This window comes from Meriones unguiculatus, chromosome 12, assembly GCF_030254825.1.
Source record: "Meriones unguiculatus strain TT.TT164.6M chromosome 12, Bangor_MerUng_6.1, whole genome shotgun sequence".
Classification (NCBI taxonomy): domain Eukaryota; kingdom Metazoa; phylum Chordata; class Mammalia; order Rodentia; family Muridae; genus Meriones; species Meriones unguiculatus.
Genome location: NC_083360.1, coordinates 89333218 through 89349161, shown reverse-complemented (window position 1 = coordinate 89349161; position 15944 = coordinate 89333218). Strand labels below are relative to the sequence as shown.

Below are 15944 nucleotides of genomic sequence, written 5' to 3'. Positions count from 1 at the left end.
GTGGAGGGGGACATATCAGCAGCCCTCAGAGATGCTGCTGAGGAGCTCTGCACCAGATGTCTGTCCATGATGCTGTGAGACAGGAAAGGTAGGGGAGAGGACCTGGCAGATCTCTCAATGGGCCTGACATGGAGCATTGTTTCCATTTCTAGCTCAACGGAAAAAGTGACGTTTTGATGCTGACACGGAATGAATAGAACGTGAACATTATTTTACACTTTATACATTTGATTTTGTGTTCAATTTGACTTTGGACAGCTTAGAATGTCTTTCATTCCTCCTTTGGATTTTGAGGTCAAAGAGGCAGGTCAGTTATAGTGTGTATAGTGTGTGTGTGTGTGTGTGTGTTAGAAATACTTCCCCTAGCATTTGAACCTCTATACTACAATTAGTGCTATTTTGCTGATCTCTGTGTCTGTTGAACTCTTAGATCACCCCATTCTTACCATTTCTTTAACCTGTGTGTATGTGAGCATGCATGAGTTTACAACTGTACTGTGCAGGTGCCTATAGAGGTGATAAAGAACTTAATTGTCAGATTCTTTAGAACTGGAGTGACAGGTGGTTGTAAGCCATTGTGTGGGTGCTGGGAACCAAATCCAGGTCCTCCGTAAGAGCAGCAATCACTCTTAACTGCTGACCCATCTCTCCAGCCCCTGCTCTCCCATTCTTTAAAAACTCCCAATCAGAAGGCGGCTCTCTCAGCATAAAGAGACAGTACAACACAAGGTCAAAATCGAAGGGCTGTTCTCCTTCACTAATGCAGGTGACGGTTTGTGCCAGGGAACCTAGGACAGGTTCTTCAGTACCTCTGTGCCCACTGCCCTTCTCTGTTTAAAATGGGGCTGTCCCAGGGCTTTGTTAGAACTGAATGAGACAATACCCAGGACACACAGCAAGCGAGTAGATGCTTTTCCTCATACTTCTTGTTCAAGCATCAGGCTTCTTATTTGGTAAGGGCAGTGTCTGGTTAGCGCCTTTTGCTTTCTCAAGAACCAGCACAGGGCACACCTAGCAAGTCCTCAACAAACCTAGCTGAGACTGAATTTACTGCACCAAAGCAGCTTTGCTTCCGTAGGATTGCCAAGGCCGAGAGACGTACTGATCCAAGCCTTTCTAACTCCTATAGCACCAGCTCGTATTGCAGGGTCTGTAGTGCTGGGCCATAAAGCAGAATCATTTCTGTACCACCCAGAGAGGCCTGTTCTACCCCCACCTCCACACTCCTAAGAAGCATTGAGGTCTTCAGAAGATGAGAAATTTCACAGCATCCTGCTATCTTTTGGGTAACTGTGTATTTTATGATGACTAATAGGCAATTACTATGGTAATATTGCAATTCAGCATGTGTGAGGTTTGGGAAATGAGAAATTATGGGTAACTACTTTGGACTCATTTCTATGGTAACAAAAAGTAATTGTCATTAAATACCAGTTATACTGAGGCTGTACCTGGTAATTATAGATTTTTATGCCCAGAAACATAAATAAAACCAATAAATTTATTCCAAGGTCTACGACTGTTTACTTATACGTGGCTCTATGGAATACACAATGACAAACACCTAATTAAGAAATGCAAACCCAACACAGAATTTCATATTGTCTTATGGAGATGGAAGGCCTGTTTTTCAGAGGCAAGGCATTACCAAAGCTCGGGAAATACAGTGGGGTGCAGGGGCGGGTAGGGCTGCCTTCTCTGCGGGGGAAGCTACGAGAATGGAGGCAGTGGCGAGGAGAGTGTGAAGGTTCCTCAGTCTGCGTGCAAAACCTCGTGCGTGTTCTGTAACTCACTGAGAACCGCTTGTTGATTCTAAGCACATCTACCAATGGTCCCACCTCAGTGGCCTGACAGCCACTTGCAGCTCCTTGGCTCTGTGATGCTGGAAGTTGCAATATCTATCCCTCAACACATGAGTTGCCCTTGGAATTCTTGGAAAACATCAACACTGCAAAATTGGTAGATGTTTTTTTTTTTCTTTTCTTTTTTTGAATGTGGTAAAGTACAATATAGCGTAAAATTCACCATTTTAACCATGGTAAGTGTGTGCCTCAAGGCCATTAAGCACCCTTAATGTGTTGCTGTCAGCACTATCACCTATCCCTGAAATCCTGTTAACCAGTACACTGTGACCCCCTCTTCTCTCTTTCCCATAGCCCCAGGCATCATGGTGCTTTCTGTCTCTGAGATTTGAGTGACTACTTGAAGTACCTCATATAAGTAGAATCATACAGTGTTTGTCTTCTTGTGGCTGGTTTACTTCACTTGACATCACTATTCTCCAGGTTCATTCATGGGGCTTCTCCCAGAGCCTTTTCCCGGAGCAACTACGAGGTAAGGAAAGCTATCTTTCCTCTAAGAAGGTTGGGGGAAAATTGAGGCTTGGAGTGAAATTTGTGTTGTCCAAGGACAACAAGGCCTGGAGGCTGAGGAAACTTCCTGTGCTTTGTTTTGCAGCTGAGGCTGGAAAAAGAGTTAGAGCCCAGAGACCCTGGATGCAAGCCTGGAACTTGCCAGTGGCTCTTCACCTTTCCTAGGCTCAGTCTCCCATTCTCTCTAATGGATATGATGAAAACTGACTTTCCTTTCTCAAACTGTTGTTTTGATTGAGTACAGTGTTTAAATGTCCTTTAATATGCTGGGCTCTACAAGATAACAAAGCGGTGCATGAGAATCCGTAATCTCTTAAGTCCTCACAGCAGCACATCCTGTTAAATCAGAGGAGCACTCACGCCATAGCAGGATGCAATTAAACAGTTGTGGTTGGAGGCTGACGGCATCTAGCCGTAGTTCCTCTCTTCTGGGGAGTTTTAGCTTTGTGTCGCAGCACAATCGCTCTGTACCACTGCTTAATTTATTTGTTCATTCAGGAAATAGAGATAGCCAAAGTCAGTAAGTTATAAAAAAATAATAAAAATTAAAAAAGAAAAACAGAGGTAAAGGGCCCATTCTGTGCCAGCCGCTATTGCACGCTTGACAGGGAATAAGGTAGGCAAAGTCCTGACAATAGGTTTACAGTGTGGATGTGGAGACAGCATCAGACAAAATCACATAGGTACATGATTACTAGTCAGGCCAGGACAATGCAAGGTGCTATGAAAGAATGTGGTGGGGGCCCACGGACCATTGCAGAGCGCAGAAGGCTTTCCTATGAATTAGCTTGGACCTGACACCTGCAGGGAGAAAGAAGAAGTGGAACTGAGTGTTGTGAGCAAGGGAGGTAGCATACTTACCCTATATCTTCATTACGCACAGTAAGTGTGATGGATTGTCCTATCATCTGATATAAGAATTGTAAGAGCTGCTGTGGAATATTCCGTGGTTGCTGCATCTTGTGATATAAGCTTTAATAAAGGTCGCGTATACTCTTAGCGCAGCCACAGTCTGGGACTACACAGTTATCTAGCTTGTAGGCTCTGCTGCTCTTTAACATAATGAATGTTCCCAGAACAGTATAGCAACCATCTGCTGCTATTATGTTCTGAGGTAAAGTATGTGTGCATATTCTCTCTCTCTCTGTCTCTCTCTCTCTCCCTCCCTCCCTCTCTTTCATAGCCCAAGCTACCCTCAAACTCACTGTGCAGCCAAAGATGACCTTGAGTTTCTGACCTTCCTGATTACACCTCATGAGCACTAGAATTACAGACATGTGATATGCCATCATGTCTGGTTTTATGTAGTGATGGGCATTGAACCTAGGGATCTGTGAGTGCTGGGCAATGAATCTACCAACTAAGGCACACTCCCAGATTATATTAACTGTCTCTACTTGGGCATTAGTATAGCATGGCATAGTGTAGGTATTATGCTATTAAATATATAAGCTTAGCTGGTAGAACTAGGAACTAGGAAAACTACTTTTTTTTTCTATGTTGGATCAGATGCTTCCTTAATGAGGAATAGGAAGAGAGAAAGAGGATAGATTTTTATTTAGAATTTACAATGTGCCCAGTACTGTGCTTTAAGTGTATTATCTCTCAGAGAGAGAGAGAGAGAGAGAGAGAGAGAGAGACAGACAGACAGACAGACAGACAGAGAGTAAGACAGAAAGAAAGGTGAGTGAGGCCATGTCAGTTACCCAAAGTTCTGGAGCACACATAATGAATCATAAATTGATGTCACACCTGACTAGCACCAAAGGCCATGTGATTCTTCATTGACCTTCATAATTCTGAAGACCCTACAACCCTCCACACTGTAGGAAAGTGGCCTGTGATCTGCCTTCCCATCTCCATGAGGTGCCTCAGAGCAGGTGTGTCTTGTGAGAGCCTCAGTGTCAGCCAGGCCCAGCCCTGGCTGTAGCAGGGTAGACACCAGGGAGGATGTCCCTTCATTGATGCCTGCCACAGAGCTGCCAGGAGCTGAGGGAGATTCTTTTGCTTCTCCAGGGCATTGCACATCCAGAAGGAGATGTTGAGAGGATGAAAGTCAAAAAGGGCATGAGAGGGAAGCAGAGACATGGCTGCCAGTGTTCTGACCCGTGTCTTGTGATCTCACCAGTACCCTGTGAAATCTGGCTTGGTTTGTTGCTCCAGAGTTCTAAGGGCTAGCCTGCTTCTCTCCCTCCATTTTTTTTCTCCCTCCCTTTCTCCCTCTGTCCCTCCCTTCCTCCCTCCCTCCCTCACAACCAGCCCTCTTCTGTGAAGCTAGTTTGAGTGGCTTTTTATATTTGCAAACAGAAAAAACCCTAGCAGAGCCCTCCTTCCAGAGCTGTGAGGATTACATGAAATATGTGTGAGGGCTTGGCAGAGCACTGAGCCAGCCAGCAGACTTCTAGGGATGGAATTTACCAGAATGTTTCCTAAACCTGGGGCAGGTGGTGAGCTGTATGGACCACTGCACTTACCTTTCAGAAACCTGGAGCTGTCTACTTCTCTTTTAGGACTGCTTGTGTTCATGACTATATGCAACGTCCTGACAAGTCTTATTGTAAAAAGCTGGGTTTAACTTCACTTAGGTCAGCATTTCCCTAACTTAATTGATTCTTTTTCCTGCAACACACCTTAGACCGCTGCACCAAACCCAAGAAATAATGCTATAGGAAGAGCATGGTGGGGGGGGGGGCGGAGGAACTGGTTTAGGAACCTCTAGGGCACCTTGAAACCATGAATTCTGTTCTACACTCAAAAGCTGTGTAAATGAATTCTCATTATTGGTAGGCTCCTTTTTTTTTTGCCTCTCAGATCTGTTCTAACAACAGTATTAATGCTGTGGATACAAACTTTTTGTAACTCTCATAATGAGAAAGAATCCTATTTTTTCACCAGGAGAATGTTGGGAATTGAAACTTCCCCCATGAAACCATTTTTGAGGGTTGAAGCTTCCTGCCCTCAGTCTCAAAATCTGGGCCTCAAAGATGTAGAGAAAGCATGAAATCCCCACTCCCTTTCCCTGGCCATCTGAAGCAGAGAGAAAGGAGCCATGTTGACCAAGGTCATGGACCTATTTCTAGCTAACCATTCCCTGGACAGCAGACCATGACACAAATATGCAGGTGGAGTGGCAGAGTTGACCTCTCTCTGACCACTGCAGCTCTTGTAATTAAACAGAAATGTTAGCATAAATCAAATGATCTTTCCACCACTATTATCACTAACCGCACACTCTGTCTGGGGAAGGTAGATTGGGATTACTCTCAGGCCTGCAACAAGCCATAAAACCTGCAGATGCTAATGAGCCATCACTCCAACCAATTAAGAGAAGAAGCAAAATTGACTTTAATGAAGGCTTCATGCATCCCATGGGTTTCTCTCAGACCCAGGGGTGCCAGCGAGCCCCTCTGCACTCAATTTCCATGGTTTTAGAGAGCAGTGAAGCAGCCCTGTATAAAATGGGCCTCGCTGGTTGTAGGGAGATCTTATATCTGAACTCAGTCAAGGGCCTTGGGAAAGTCTCATCCATTTTCTTCCTTCATCACTACAGCCATCCCTTTCATCCTTTACATTCACCAAACATGTTTTCGGCATCTGCTATTTGCTGGTTAATACCTGCTGCTAGACATTGAGGATGTAAGGATTGTCCTGTCTTCCTCTAACCTGAAGTCCGGTGAGGCGTATAAACACTCTTCAAAGCTGTAGTAATGAATTCTCATGATTGGTTGGCTTCTTGTCTCTTTTTCAATAACCGGGCCTGTGAGAACCCAGAATGGAGTTGCCATTTCTTTTGTGGGTTTGGGGAAATACTTTCTTGAAGGCAGACATAAGCCAATTTTCCAAGAGAATTGATGGGTGGATAGAGATGAGATGGTTCTACAAAAATGGCACTGTCATGAAAGAAAAGTAGCAGGGGCCAACATACTAGCTAGGGCAACAAGCTTTGCTTGGAGAATCAGAGAATTATCTCTGAGAGAGAAGAAAGCAAGGTAGACTAAAGCATGCAGGCACTAGGTCATAAAAAGCCTTACATGCAAAGCTGAGGAGGTTAGCTGTTGTCTTGAAGTTTGTGGACCTGATCAAAGCTAACGTATCATTTGGGCAGTATGGTTGGACAGTCAATTATCTACTGCTCTGTGGCTTTGGTTAAGTCAGTTGCCTCAGCTGTGAAATAAGGGTGATAAGATTGTCTCTGAGAACTCAATGTTCTTTTGGCAAATGATTCTCTGGGCAGTGGAATTTTAGGCTGTAAATGATGGTTCTATGACAGAAGGAAGAACATTCAAGATACGACAAATGAGTGGGAGTGAGGCTGGGAAGTATGTCCACATGATCCAGGCTGCTATTCTCCTTCATTGATGATCTCCAGGGAGAAACACAGCAAAATATCAGGGAGCACTATACCACTATCTGGGATTCTGCAAAGCACATTCCTCCCTATCATTCCTTCTGATACAACTACCCTGCTGGGGAATTATTCTGTATAATTCAATTACGCAAATACAAGAGAAATTGGGCATCAAAGAGGAAAAGTGAATTCCTCGAGGTCATGGAGGTAGTAGGTCCTGAAATTCATATTACTTCTCCTGGCTCTTAGTCTAGTAGTCTGTTCAGAAAACTCCAGCAAGTGACTTTGGGTAGTTGTCTATAAATAGCCAAGGACAATGGCTGCATTCAGGAGGTGAAGTAAAATTTCCTCTACGTTTTAAATTTCCTCTAATGGTTAGCCTGGAAATTCTTTCTCAAGTTTATCACCTGGTTTCTTCCTGTTTCCATATCTCCATCCTGTGACTCTCTAATTCCAAACATTGTCCCCAGTCTCTCACCTGTAGTTGCCCAAATAGACTCCATCAGGGTTGAGCATCGGTGCAATCTTGAAGACCAGGTGTTCTCGTAGGACACGGGCAATTGGATGCTGACTTACAAGGAAGTCAATGATCCCTAGGGAGAGAGACACACCTGAGTTAAACTCTAAGTGTTTCAAGGAGGAAACACTTTTTCTTAGGCCAAAAAAAAAAAAAAAAAAAAAAAGACAAGATGTCCAGTAACTTTTGGCTTCTGTCATCAGCTACTGTCTATATGTGATTATGGAGTTATGTCTAGGTGTTTCCTAATGGATTGCCAAATGCATCTTTGTTTCTAAGAGAAGGTAGCTCAAGACATATAGCATTGAGGCCTAGGGACAAGAAGGAAAAAGCACTTCATGTAAAGCGGAGAGGGCTTCCAAGCATTTGAGCTGAGCCTTGGGGGTGGCTAGATAACAGCCACAAGCTCAGGAGGGTGCTGCCATCACATAGCCACAGGGGTGGACCTTCCTGAAGGATCCCCTCTAGTACCCTTCGGGTGACGGTCTGCATCTATCAATAGGAAAGGCATTGAGGAAATAACTAGCTCTCAGCCCTGCCTCTTCCCTCTTTTCTGTGTGTCCCCTTCTTCAATGGAGACCTGGACATACAGTAAAAATCTTGTTCTGACATCGCATGAAATTGGTGTAATGCCATAAAGTGATAGGAGTCTCGCAAAGGCAGAGGGGACTTGTCTCCTGCTGGATGAGAGGGAGCCTCTGAACTGGACCCTCACAGGTCTTGACAGTCAGGCATGAGGAAGACAGCAGGGTAACTAAGAACAATTCGTGTGCACAGCAGCGGGCACTTAGCTCTTGGAATGATAAATCACTTCAGAGCTCATTCCAAAGCTGCTGTGACCAGCAAGGGACATCTCAGGCTTTTTATTATACCAGGCTGAGAATCCATGGGCAGCCGAGGGCCAGTTGGACGTCATTTACTTCTCGACCGACGAGGCAGTGGACCAGATGCCCTAATTTATTTGTTGGTCCTTGTATTAGAGTTGCAGTTTGCCAATAAACAGGCAGGGTAATGATGCCAGGCGCCCTTGTTAGGAGCTAATAATTGCTTAATCTGTCCGCTAATTGACCCTGGCTCCCAGGGCAGCCCTCCATCAAGGAGGCAGCTAGCGCTCAGGGCTGGGCTATGCTGCCTCATAGAATGGCTTCTGGAAATGGAGGTGCTCACCTCCTTCACAGATGAGCAGATTAATTGGGCTGCCAATTAGGAACCTAATAAAAGAATGAGAGAAAACAAAGCCAGACAGACTAGGGCCATCCAGAGCTCACTTTCCCAGGTGTACTTAGGGCAATGAGAAGGTAAATTTTAGACTTAGCTCTTAGCTCTAAGTTAGCATCAACTGGACAAGAACCCTTCCCACTCACCCTTTTTTTCTATTTCCAGTCCCTTTGGCAATTTCACAAATGTTAGGAATCAAACTCAGGTCCTTGCACTTGTAAGACAAGCAATGTACTGCCTGATGCATTCCCCTAGACCCCAACTGGTCATTTTATAAGAGGAGAAAGAATCATATCTCTCTCTCTCTCTCTCTCTCTCTCTCTCTCTCTCTCTCTCTCCCTCTCTCCCTCTTGCTCTCTCCTTTGCTTGTTCAGGATGGTTTTCTCTCTCTCTCTCTCTCCCTCTCTCCCTCTTGCTCTCTCCTTTGCTTGTTCAGGATGGTTTCTAGAAGAGGGACTAACCTAAGTTGTCCAGAGGTTTGAAGAGGCAAATTAGGGCTGAGGAGGTTCTAGGCAGAGGGCCACCTCTACCAGGAAAGGTAGCAGGAAGTGAAGCATAGGGCAAAGGAACATGGGAAAAAGCAAGCCAAGACAATGCCATGCCTGGGCATAGGCAAAAGCACTGCATGGACACAGGAAGCAGAGGGATCCAAGGAACAGAAAAGACTTGGAATTCACTGATTGAAGGTCGTAAATGTTGAAAGCTTGCTCTGGCCCCCTTTCTCATTTCAACAGAAAGATGATTTTGAATCTTCCGAGTAAGGGAGATTGCCTCCACCTTGCTGGGAAAGGTCAATAGTCCCCAGGACATCAGTCCTATCCATGATTTCGTCATGTCCTTTCCTCCTGCAAAGTCATCATTAGTGCTTCCTCCTACCTCACCGCTGCTGATATGTCCTTATCACCATGTTTCCGAGGCTGTTCTAGATGAGTGGGGTTGTTAGCTCCCTCAGTCTTTACAACAACCCCAGGAGGCAGAATTCTTACTGTTTCCCTCTGAGATAAAGAAGCTGGGGTACAAGGGGTGCTGCGACAGTCTCAAGGTCACAGTGTAACAAGTGGAGGTGCTGGAATCGAATCTCTCTGTGTCTGCTAAGAGAGCATACCTTCACACACCCTGCCGTGGGGCAGCATGGGAGCTCCCCCGTTCTCCCGAATGAGGATAGTCCGGGATCACAGGGGCCACAGGTGAAGGGGGGTGATGGAAGAGTGACCCTGAGTCAGCTTTCTGCAACCGTGCAGTCTTCAGGAAATCTAAACCCTGCCGTCCTTAACACCAGCACTTCCAGATACCTGTGACGACAGAGCTCCGCTGTACTCTCAGAAGCAGGTGCGCTAGCAGCTCGGCAGTGAGAACTATGGCCCCGGCCAGATGGAGCTAACCAGGCTTCACAGGCCTGTTTGCTGCTCAAGGTCACTGAGGCAGCGAATGGAGAGGAACAGAGTTTCTCAGGCACTATCCCTCCAGGCCTCAGACCTGCACTTCCCCAGAGCTAGGTGAGCCGGGGAGAGCGACCTAGCTGCAGACTCTGACTGCAAAAAAGAAATCTTCTGCCGTGGGGCTTGACTCAAGCTGTCCCCATGGAATACAAACCCCAAACAGGCAGAAAATCCGGGGTAACGGTGCCTGCCTTGTGCTGCCTCAAGGAAAGGGGAATTGCTGTATGTCTCAAGGGACAGGTGCTGAGGTAGGGAAAGACGGGGGCGGGGCTAAAGGGGAAATGGATTTTATTGTTGTGAATGAGTGGTGTTCCCTCAAGTAGGCTACCTCACTTCTCAGAGTCTCGTATCCCTACCTAAAATGTGTATGTCAGCTGGGGGGCAGTCAGCATTCTGTGTTCTTCCGGTATAAAACTTGACCCTCTAGTACTCTTCAGCCCCAAGTAGAACAGGAGAACAGGCACAGGCTGAGGATCTGGCCAGACCCAGGTCCAACTCCCTCTCTGCTACTTGCTGTCTGTGTGACCTTGAGCTTTCTCTTTCTCAATTTAGTGTCAGCGATGATCCAGAACCAACACAGCCTTTGTTCCTCCTAACAGGCCTAGATAATGAACAAAATAATCCAGTTTTTCAGATGTGAAAAGTGTCAATTGGAGTGCCAGTCCTAAACCTTAAACAGATCATGCTTGAATAGGAAAGTCAAATGTACATAGATCACATAATGAATCAGAGTCTTTTATTAATGATGCTAATTTTCAGATCTCCAATGTAAGCAGAAAGCAGAGGGCTCAAGGGGGTGGGTTATAGAGGTCCGTGGTGGGGCACTTAAAATTAACCATAGAAGACAGGAGGTGTTTGCAAGGTGTTAAGAAGTGGCCTCTAAGGCAAAGGGGACAGCAGGGGCAAGGACCAGGTGAGAGAACACTGCCCTTCTGTGTTTAACCTGTGTGAGGTTGCGTTGTTATAAAGCTGAGATCAGAGCTCTTGGAAGAGCCTGGCCGTGGTGGGCTGTGGACGCCACTCCGGGGAGGTGGGAGCTTATCTTGAGAAAGCAGGCATTCACAAACCCTACCAACGAGCAAACATGTGTCTGAAAGCCTCTAGGACGGCACTTCGTACATCAAGTCAGCGCCATCCAAGACCCCTGTTCAGAAAACAGGGGCAGCACCTGAGAGCCTCCTCTGTAGAATGGGATGCTGACTTTCTGTACTGCGCACAGACATGGCAGCCACGCGGGTTTGGCTACCCAGAGTTGAAGATCTTGACGCTAAGACTCACTGCCTTTTTGCCAGCAAGGGCAAAGCAGTTACATTCAGTCGGCTGGGGGAGCAATCTGCTGCCAAGTTTAGTAACTGACAGATGGTTTCGAGTAAAGGGGTAGGGAGACCCAGGAGAGCCTGGGAAAGGTTATCACAAGGACAGTGCTGGGCCCAGAAATGAGCATGTTAAGGAGTCAGTGGCAGTGACTGGGACCCAGCCATGCAACTGACAAGCTGCTAGACTCTGAGCCAGTTGCATCCTCTTTCTGAGACTAGGTCTCATCAGCTGAAAAAGAGAGGGAGGCAATCATGCCTAAACAGCATGAGAAGAATGTGACCAGGAAAATGAAACCCATATTTATATGCACAGTGCTTGAGAGTTTGCAAAGTGGACCACTACTTCATCTTCTCAGTTCCCATGGGGATGGAGGTGGAATCTGTCAAGTGCCTGTTATATGCTAGGCGTAAGACTAGGTGTTGCATTTACATTTATCTCCTGCCAGCCCCCTATTGCCTTCCTGGACAGTTCTGTTAGCCTCAGTTTATATTGCTGGGAACCTATATGATGCTGCAAGGAGGTGGTCTAGCCAATCTCTAACCTCAGGGTTGTCTGACTCCAAATATCCATGTATTTCTACTGCATCACTGCCCTTGAGCTGTATAACATTCATAAGCATTCTTTTTTATTTTTTTTTATTTATGATAATTTATTCACTTTGTATCCTGGCTATGGCCCCCTTCCTCACTTCCTCCCAATCCCACACTTCCTCCCTCTTCTCCTCCCATGCCTCTCTCCCAGGCCACTGATAGGGGAGGTCCTCCTCCCCTTCCATCTGACCCTAGCCTAGCAGCTCTCATCAGGACTGGCTGCATTGTCTTTCACTGTGGCCTGGTGAGGCTTTCCTCCCCCCTCATGGGGAGGTGATTAAAGAGCTAGCCACTGAGTTCATATCAAAGACAGCCCCTGTTCCCCTTAAGGGAACCCACTTGGAGACTGAGCTGCCATGGGCTACATCTGTACATCTAGGTTATCTCCTGGAGGTATCTCCATCCCTGATCTCAAGCTGTACTATAGAGCAACAGTAATAAAAACTACATGGTACTGACATAGAAACAGAATGGTGGATCAATGGAATTGAATAGAAGACCCAGAAATAAACCCACACACCTTTGGACAGCTAAGTTTTGAAATCAGTGTAAGAGTGTCTGGAATAGCATTGTTTTCAAAAAATAATATTTTAAACCACTTAATTATTCATCATCGGGAGAACAGACAAGTAAATTGAGTTATAGACAGACATGGAATATAATAGAGTGAGGAAAAGCATGCAAACTGGAGCACTACTCACCCACATGGACACCAAGTGGAAAGCAAGCCACGGTGCATAGAGAATGTTCAAGAACAGAAAAAACTAGAACATACATTGTTTAAGGATGGTTATGAATATAGTTAAACTTAAAGATGAAAATGACCAAACACAAAAAAATCAAGGTCACGATCATCTGTGGGAGGGAGGGGGGACTGGACAAAGAATTGAAAAGGAATGGATAGTGGCTTGAAAGGAGTGGGTGACAGTCTGCTTCTTAAACTACTGGGTACCTGGACACTCACTGTTAGTTATATCATTCATTGAATAAATCTATGTTGTGATGATAGTTGATTAATTACCTTATAAAGATAAAGTATTTGACAATAAATTTAAGTGCAATTGCAAAGAAACACATCAAAGCAGAGAAATCATCTTACTGTTGGTTGTCTGAGGCCAAGTGCACTTCCTTTATCATAGTAGGCATTTAAAACCTTTTTGTTAAGTGAATGACTGAATTAAGTAAGTGAATAGACAATATTCCCATTTCATAACCCTTATACCCACATACACACCTAGCTTGGGTCAGACTTCCTGCTGCTGTCATTCATTCACTCAGGACAAATAAAGCGGGGGAGTGTAGGTGACCTCCATGGCAATTCCTAATATAGGACAACGAGAGAATTTTCCTCAGCCTCTCTTGTTCACTTATCCACCCATCCATCCATCTGTTCTTCAACAGGTCTACACAATGATAACCATTTATGAAATTTCACCCGGGTGGACATCAGCTGCAACCTCTGAGGAATGAGGAGAATCTCCGTGTGAGGTAAAGACTACTTGTGTCCCCACTGTGCCATCACAGGGCCACAGCAGGCGCAGGACACTTGGGAGGTCCTGAGCTTACCTTGGCACACAAATGAAGATGGTGTTTCCCCTGGGTGGACTCGGCCTGTGATGAATACCACCTTCTTCTCGGCCCCTTCTCGGAGATTTTCTGTAAGAAACAAGTGGAAGGTCACCATGGACAGCAAGCTGAGACCAGAAATTGGTTTGTGAGGAGCAGGCAGCTGAGGAAGCAGCTGGATGAATGCTTTGCTTTTATCTTCTTTTTAATTGTTGGGTCAGAACCATTAAGGACCAGCCATTGTTGACTAATTATGCCTCCATCTATTCAATATTAAATAGATTTCTTGTTTTTCTTTGTTCCTTTTTCTTCATGGAACTTAGAATATTATATTAATATGTAATATTTGCAACCATCTGAGAAAGCCGTCAGTGAGGTTGAATCCCAAAGCTATGGACTGTGCCCCTAGGCAGTTGTATATCTTTCTGAGTTTCAGTATTCTTAACTATAAATGAGAAGAATAATACCTGCTTAATTTGGTTGTGATAATGAAACAAGGCTAAACATTCCCTAGTACTAAGCAAACACCTAGTAAATAATGGAATAAAAGGTAGCTATTTATAATAGTAATAGTAACACCTGCCATTCAATTAACCCCCTTTGTGCCAGATATTTCTTATACATATTCATAATCTTTAGAACAATATGCTGTTCATACTCCTATTATAGAGGCAGAAATTAAAGTTCATTGAAGTTATGCAATTTGTTCAAGGTTGTATAGTCAATAGGTGATATCAGATGAAATTAGAATTCAGGCTTTTGTTTTGGTAGTGATGAAGTAACAGAGACCAGATTCCTTTTACTCTGAACACCTAGAAAATTAGGTTTTGGTACTAGACCTCTAGTATAGTATATGTAAGGCTCTTGTTTGACTCCCAGCATTGGGAAAAACAAAAACAAATAAAAAATTTAGAAAACTAAATAAAATATACAAAACAACTACTTTCAGATGCTGGATAAGAGACAAAAATGAAATAACAGAGCACCCATTAGAAAAGGGGAAAGATAAGGCATGCCACATGATTTCCATGTGTTTTTCTGATGGTCCATTACTCAACGAAGAGCAGCATGTGCTATCCTGAGCACACTGTGGAAGTCTCACTGAAAGTCAAGGTTAGCTGTTCAGGAGAGGCTCAGTAAATTCCAGTAGAGAAAAAGAGCTCCAGAAATCTGTAAGAATCTCTCTTGAGTCTTTTGCTAGATCCCAAACTCTGTGCCTATATGGGATGAAACTTTAAGCTATAGATTGGATCTAGAGTGTATTGCAGACTTAGCCTCAGGCGTATGCTGCCATTGCAGACTCTTTAACAGGTAATGTCTAGTGGAGGAAAGTTGGATCTTTTAGGGTGTGCCGTTGAAGGTTAGGACGCCAGACCTAAACTCTCTCTGCTTTGATTTCTAGCTTACATGAAGTAGAAATATTCTACTCAAAGGAAATATTTGAGCTACTGACTCCAAAGAATAAGTTCTTTTTGATCATCCAGGAAGAGCGAGGACTCAGAGGGTTGTATCTTAGTGGTAGAACCAAATTACTCTAAACAGATTCTAAGAAGGTTTTAAAATCATCAGAAAAGAACCAAACTATAGGGGAAAAAAAGTTAGCTGCTTGATATGAAAAGCCCAACTTTTAAAAAAGGAAGACAATAAAATCCAGACACTCAACAATGTATCTACTTTGTAATGTTGTGCAAGTAATAAAAATTATTAGATATGTAGAAAAGTAGATCCCAATAGCTTTCTGCTTCTACAGAAATCTAGCCTGTACAATAAAGTTCAACCATTATAAAAAGATTATATATATATATATGTTGCTGTTGCCTTGGTTTCAGATATTTCAAGGTAGTCTTGTGGTATAGACTAAAACTGGCTTAGAACTCTCTATATAGCTCAGGCTAGAACTCATATATATATATGAGTTCAACCATTATAAAAAGAGTATATATATGAAACAACAACAAAACACACACACACACACACACACACACACACACACACAAAAGATAGCCAAGAATAACCTTCCTAATGGGGAAAAGATACTCAGCCATTGGCAGAAGGGTTATTGACATACAATGTAACAACAACTTAAAGGAAATTTAGGGAGCAACAGAAAAACTGGACTAAAGGAGCCCTGTCTGTATTAGAGGAAGGGGAGAGGGCACAGAAATAATCAACAGGTATTTTAAATGCTGGTAATAGGTCATTTTGAATGTTGTGTTCGTCATTACAGCAGATTCACTAACATCAGACATGACAAATAAAAGTATTCACTCTTGGGGCAGAGAGATAGCTGGTCAGTTAAGAGTTGAATCTGGGTTTGATTCCCAGCATCCAAATGGTGGCACACAACCAGTTGTAGCTACGGTTCTAGAGGATCCTATGCCCTCCTCAGGCCCCTTCAGGCACTGCATGCCCCTGTTGCATACACATACACTCAGGCAAAACGTACATACATGTAAAATAAATTTTTAAAGAAATCTCGATTGTCCTAAAGGTGGGTGTGGTAGTGTGCACCTTTAAGTCTTCAGGAGGCAGAAGCAGGGATCTGTGTGAGTTCAAATTCAACCTGAACTATGTAGT

The 15944-nt window shown here is 44.2% G+C and overlaps 1 protein-coding gene across 6 annotated transcripts in view; it reads right to left on the bottom strand.

Annotated features, from left to right (window-relative positions):
* Positions 1-15944, bottom strand: part of Agbl4 (AGBL carboxypeptidase 4) — a 1227056-nt gene that overhangs the window by 108528 nt on the left and 1102584 nt on the right. For all 6 annotated transcript variants that reach the window (XM_060366135.1, XM_060366138.1, XM_060366141.1 and 3 more), the window contains exons 7-8: positions 13368-13457; positions 7199-7313 (exon numbers count right to left, since the gene is read on the bottom strand). In XM_060366135.1, coding sequence (XP_060222118.1) covers positions 7199-7313; positions 13368-13457 — 205 coding nt within the window. The remainder of the gene's footprint in view (positions 1-7198; positions 7314-13367; positions 13458-15944) is intronic.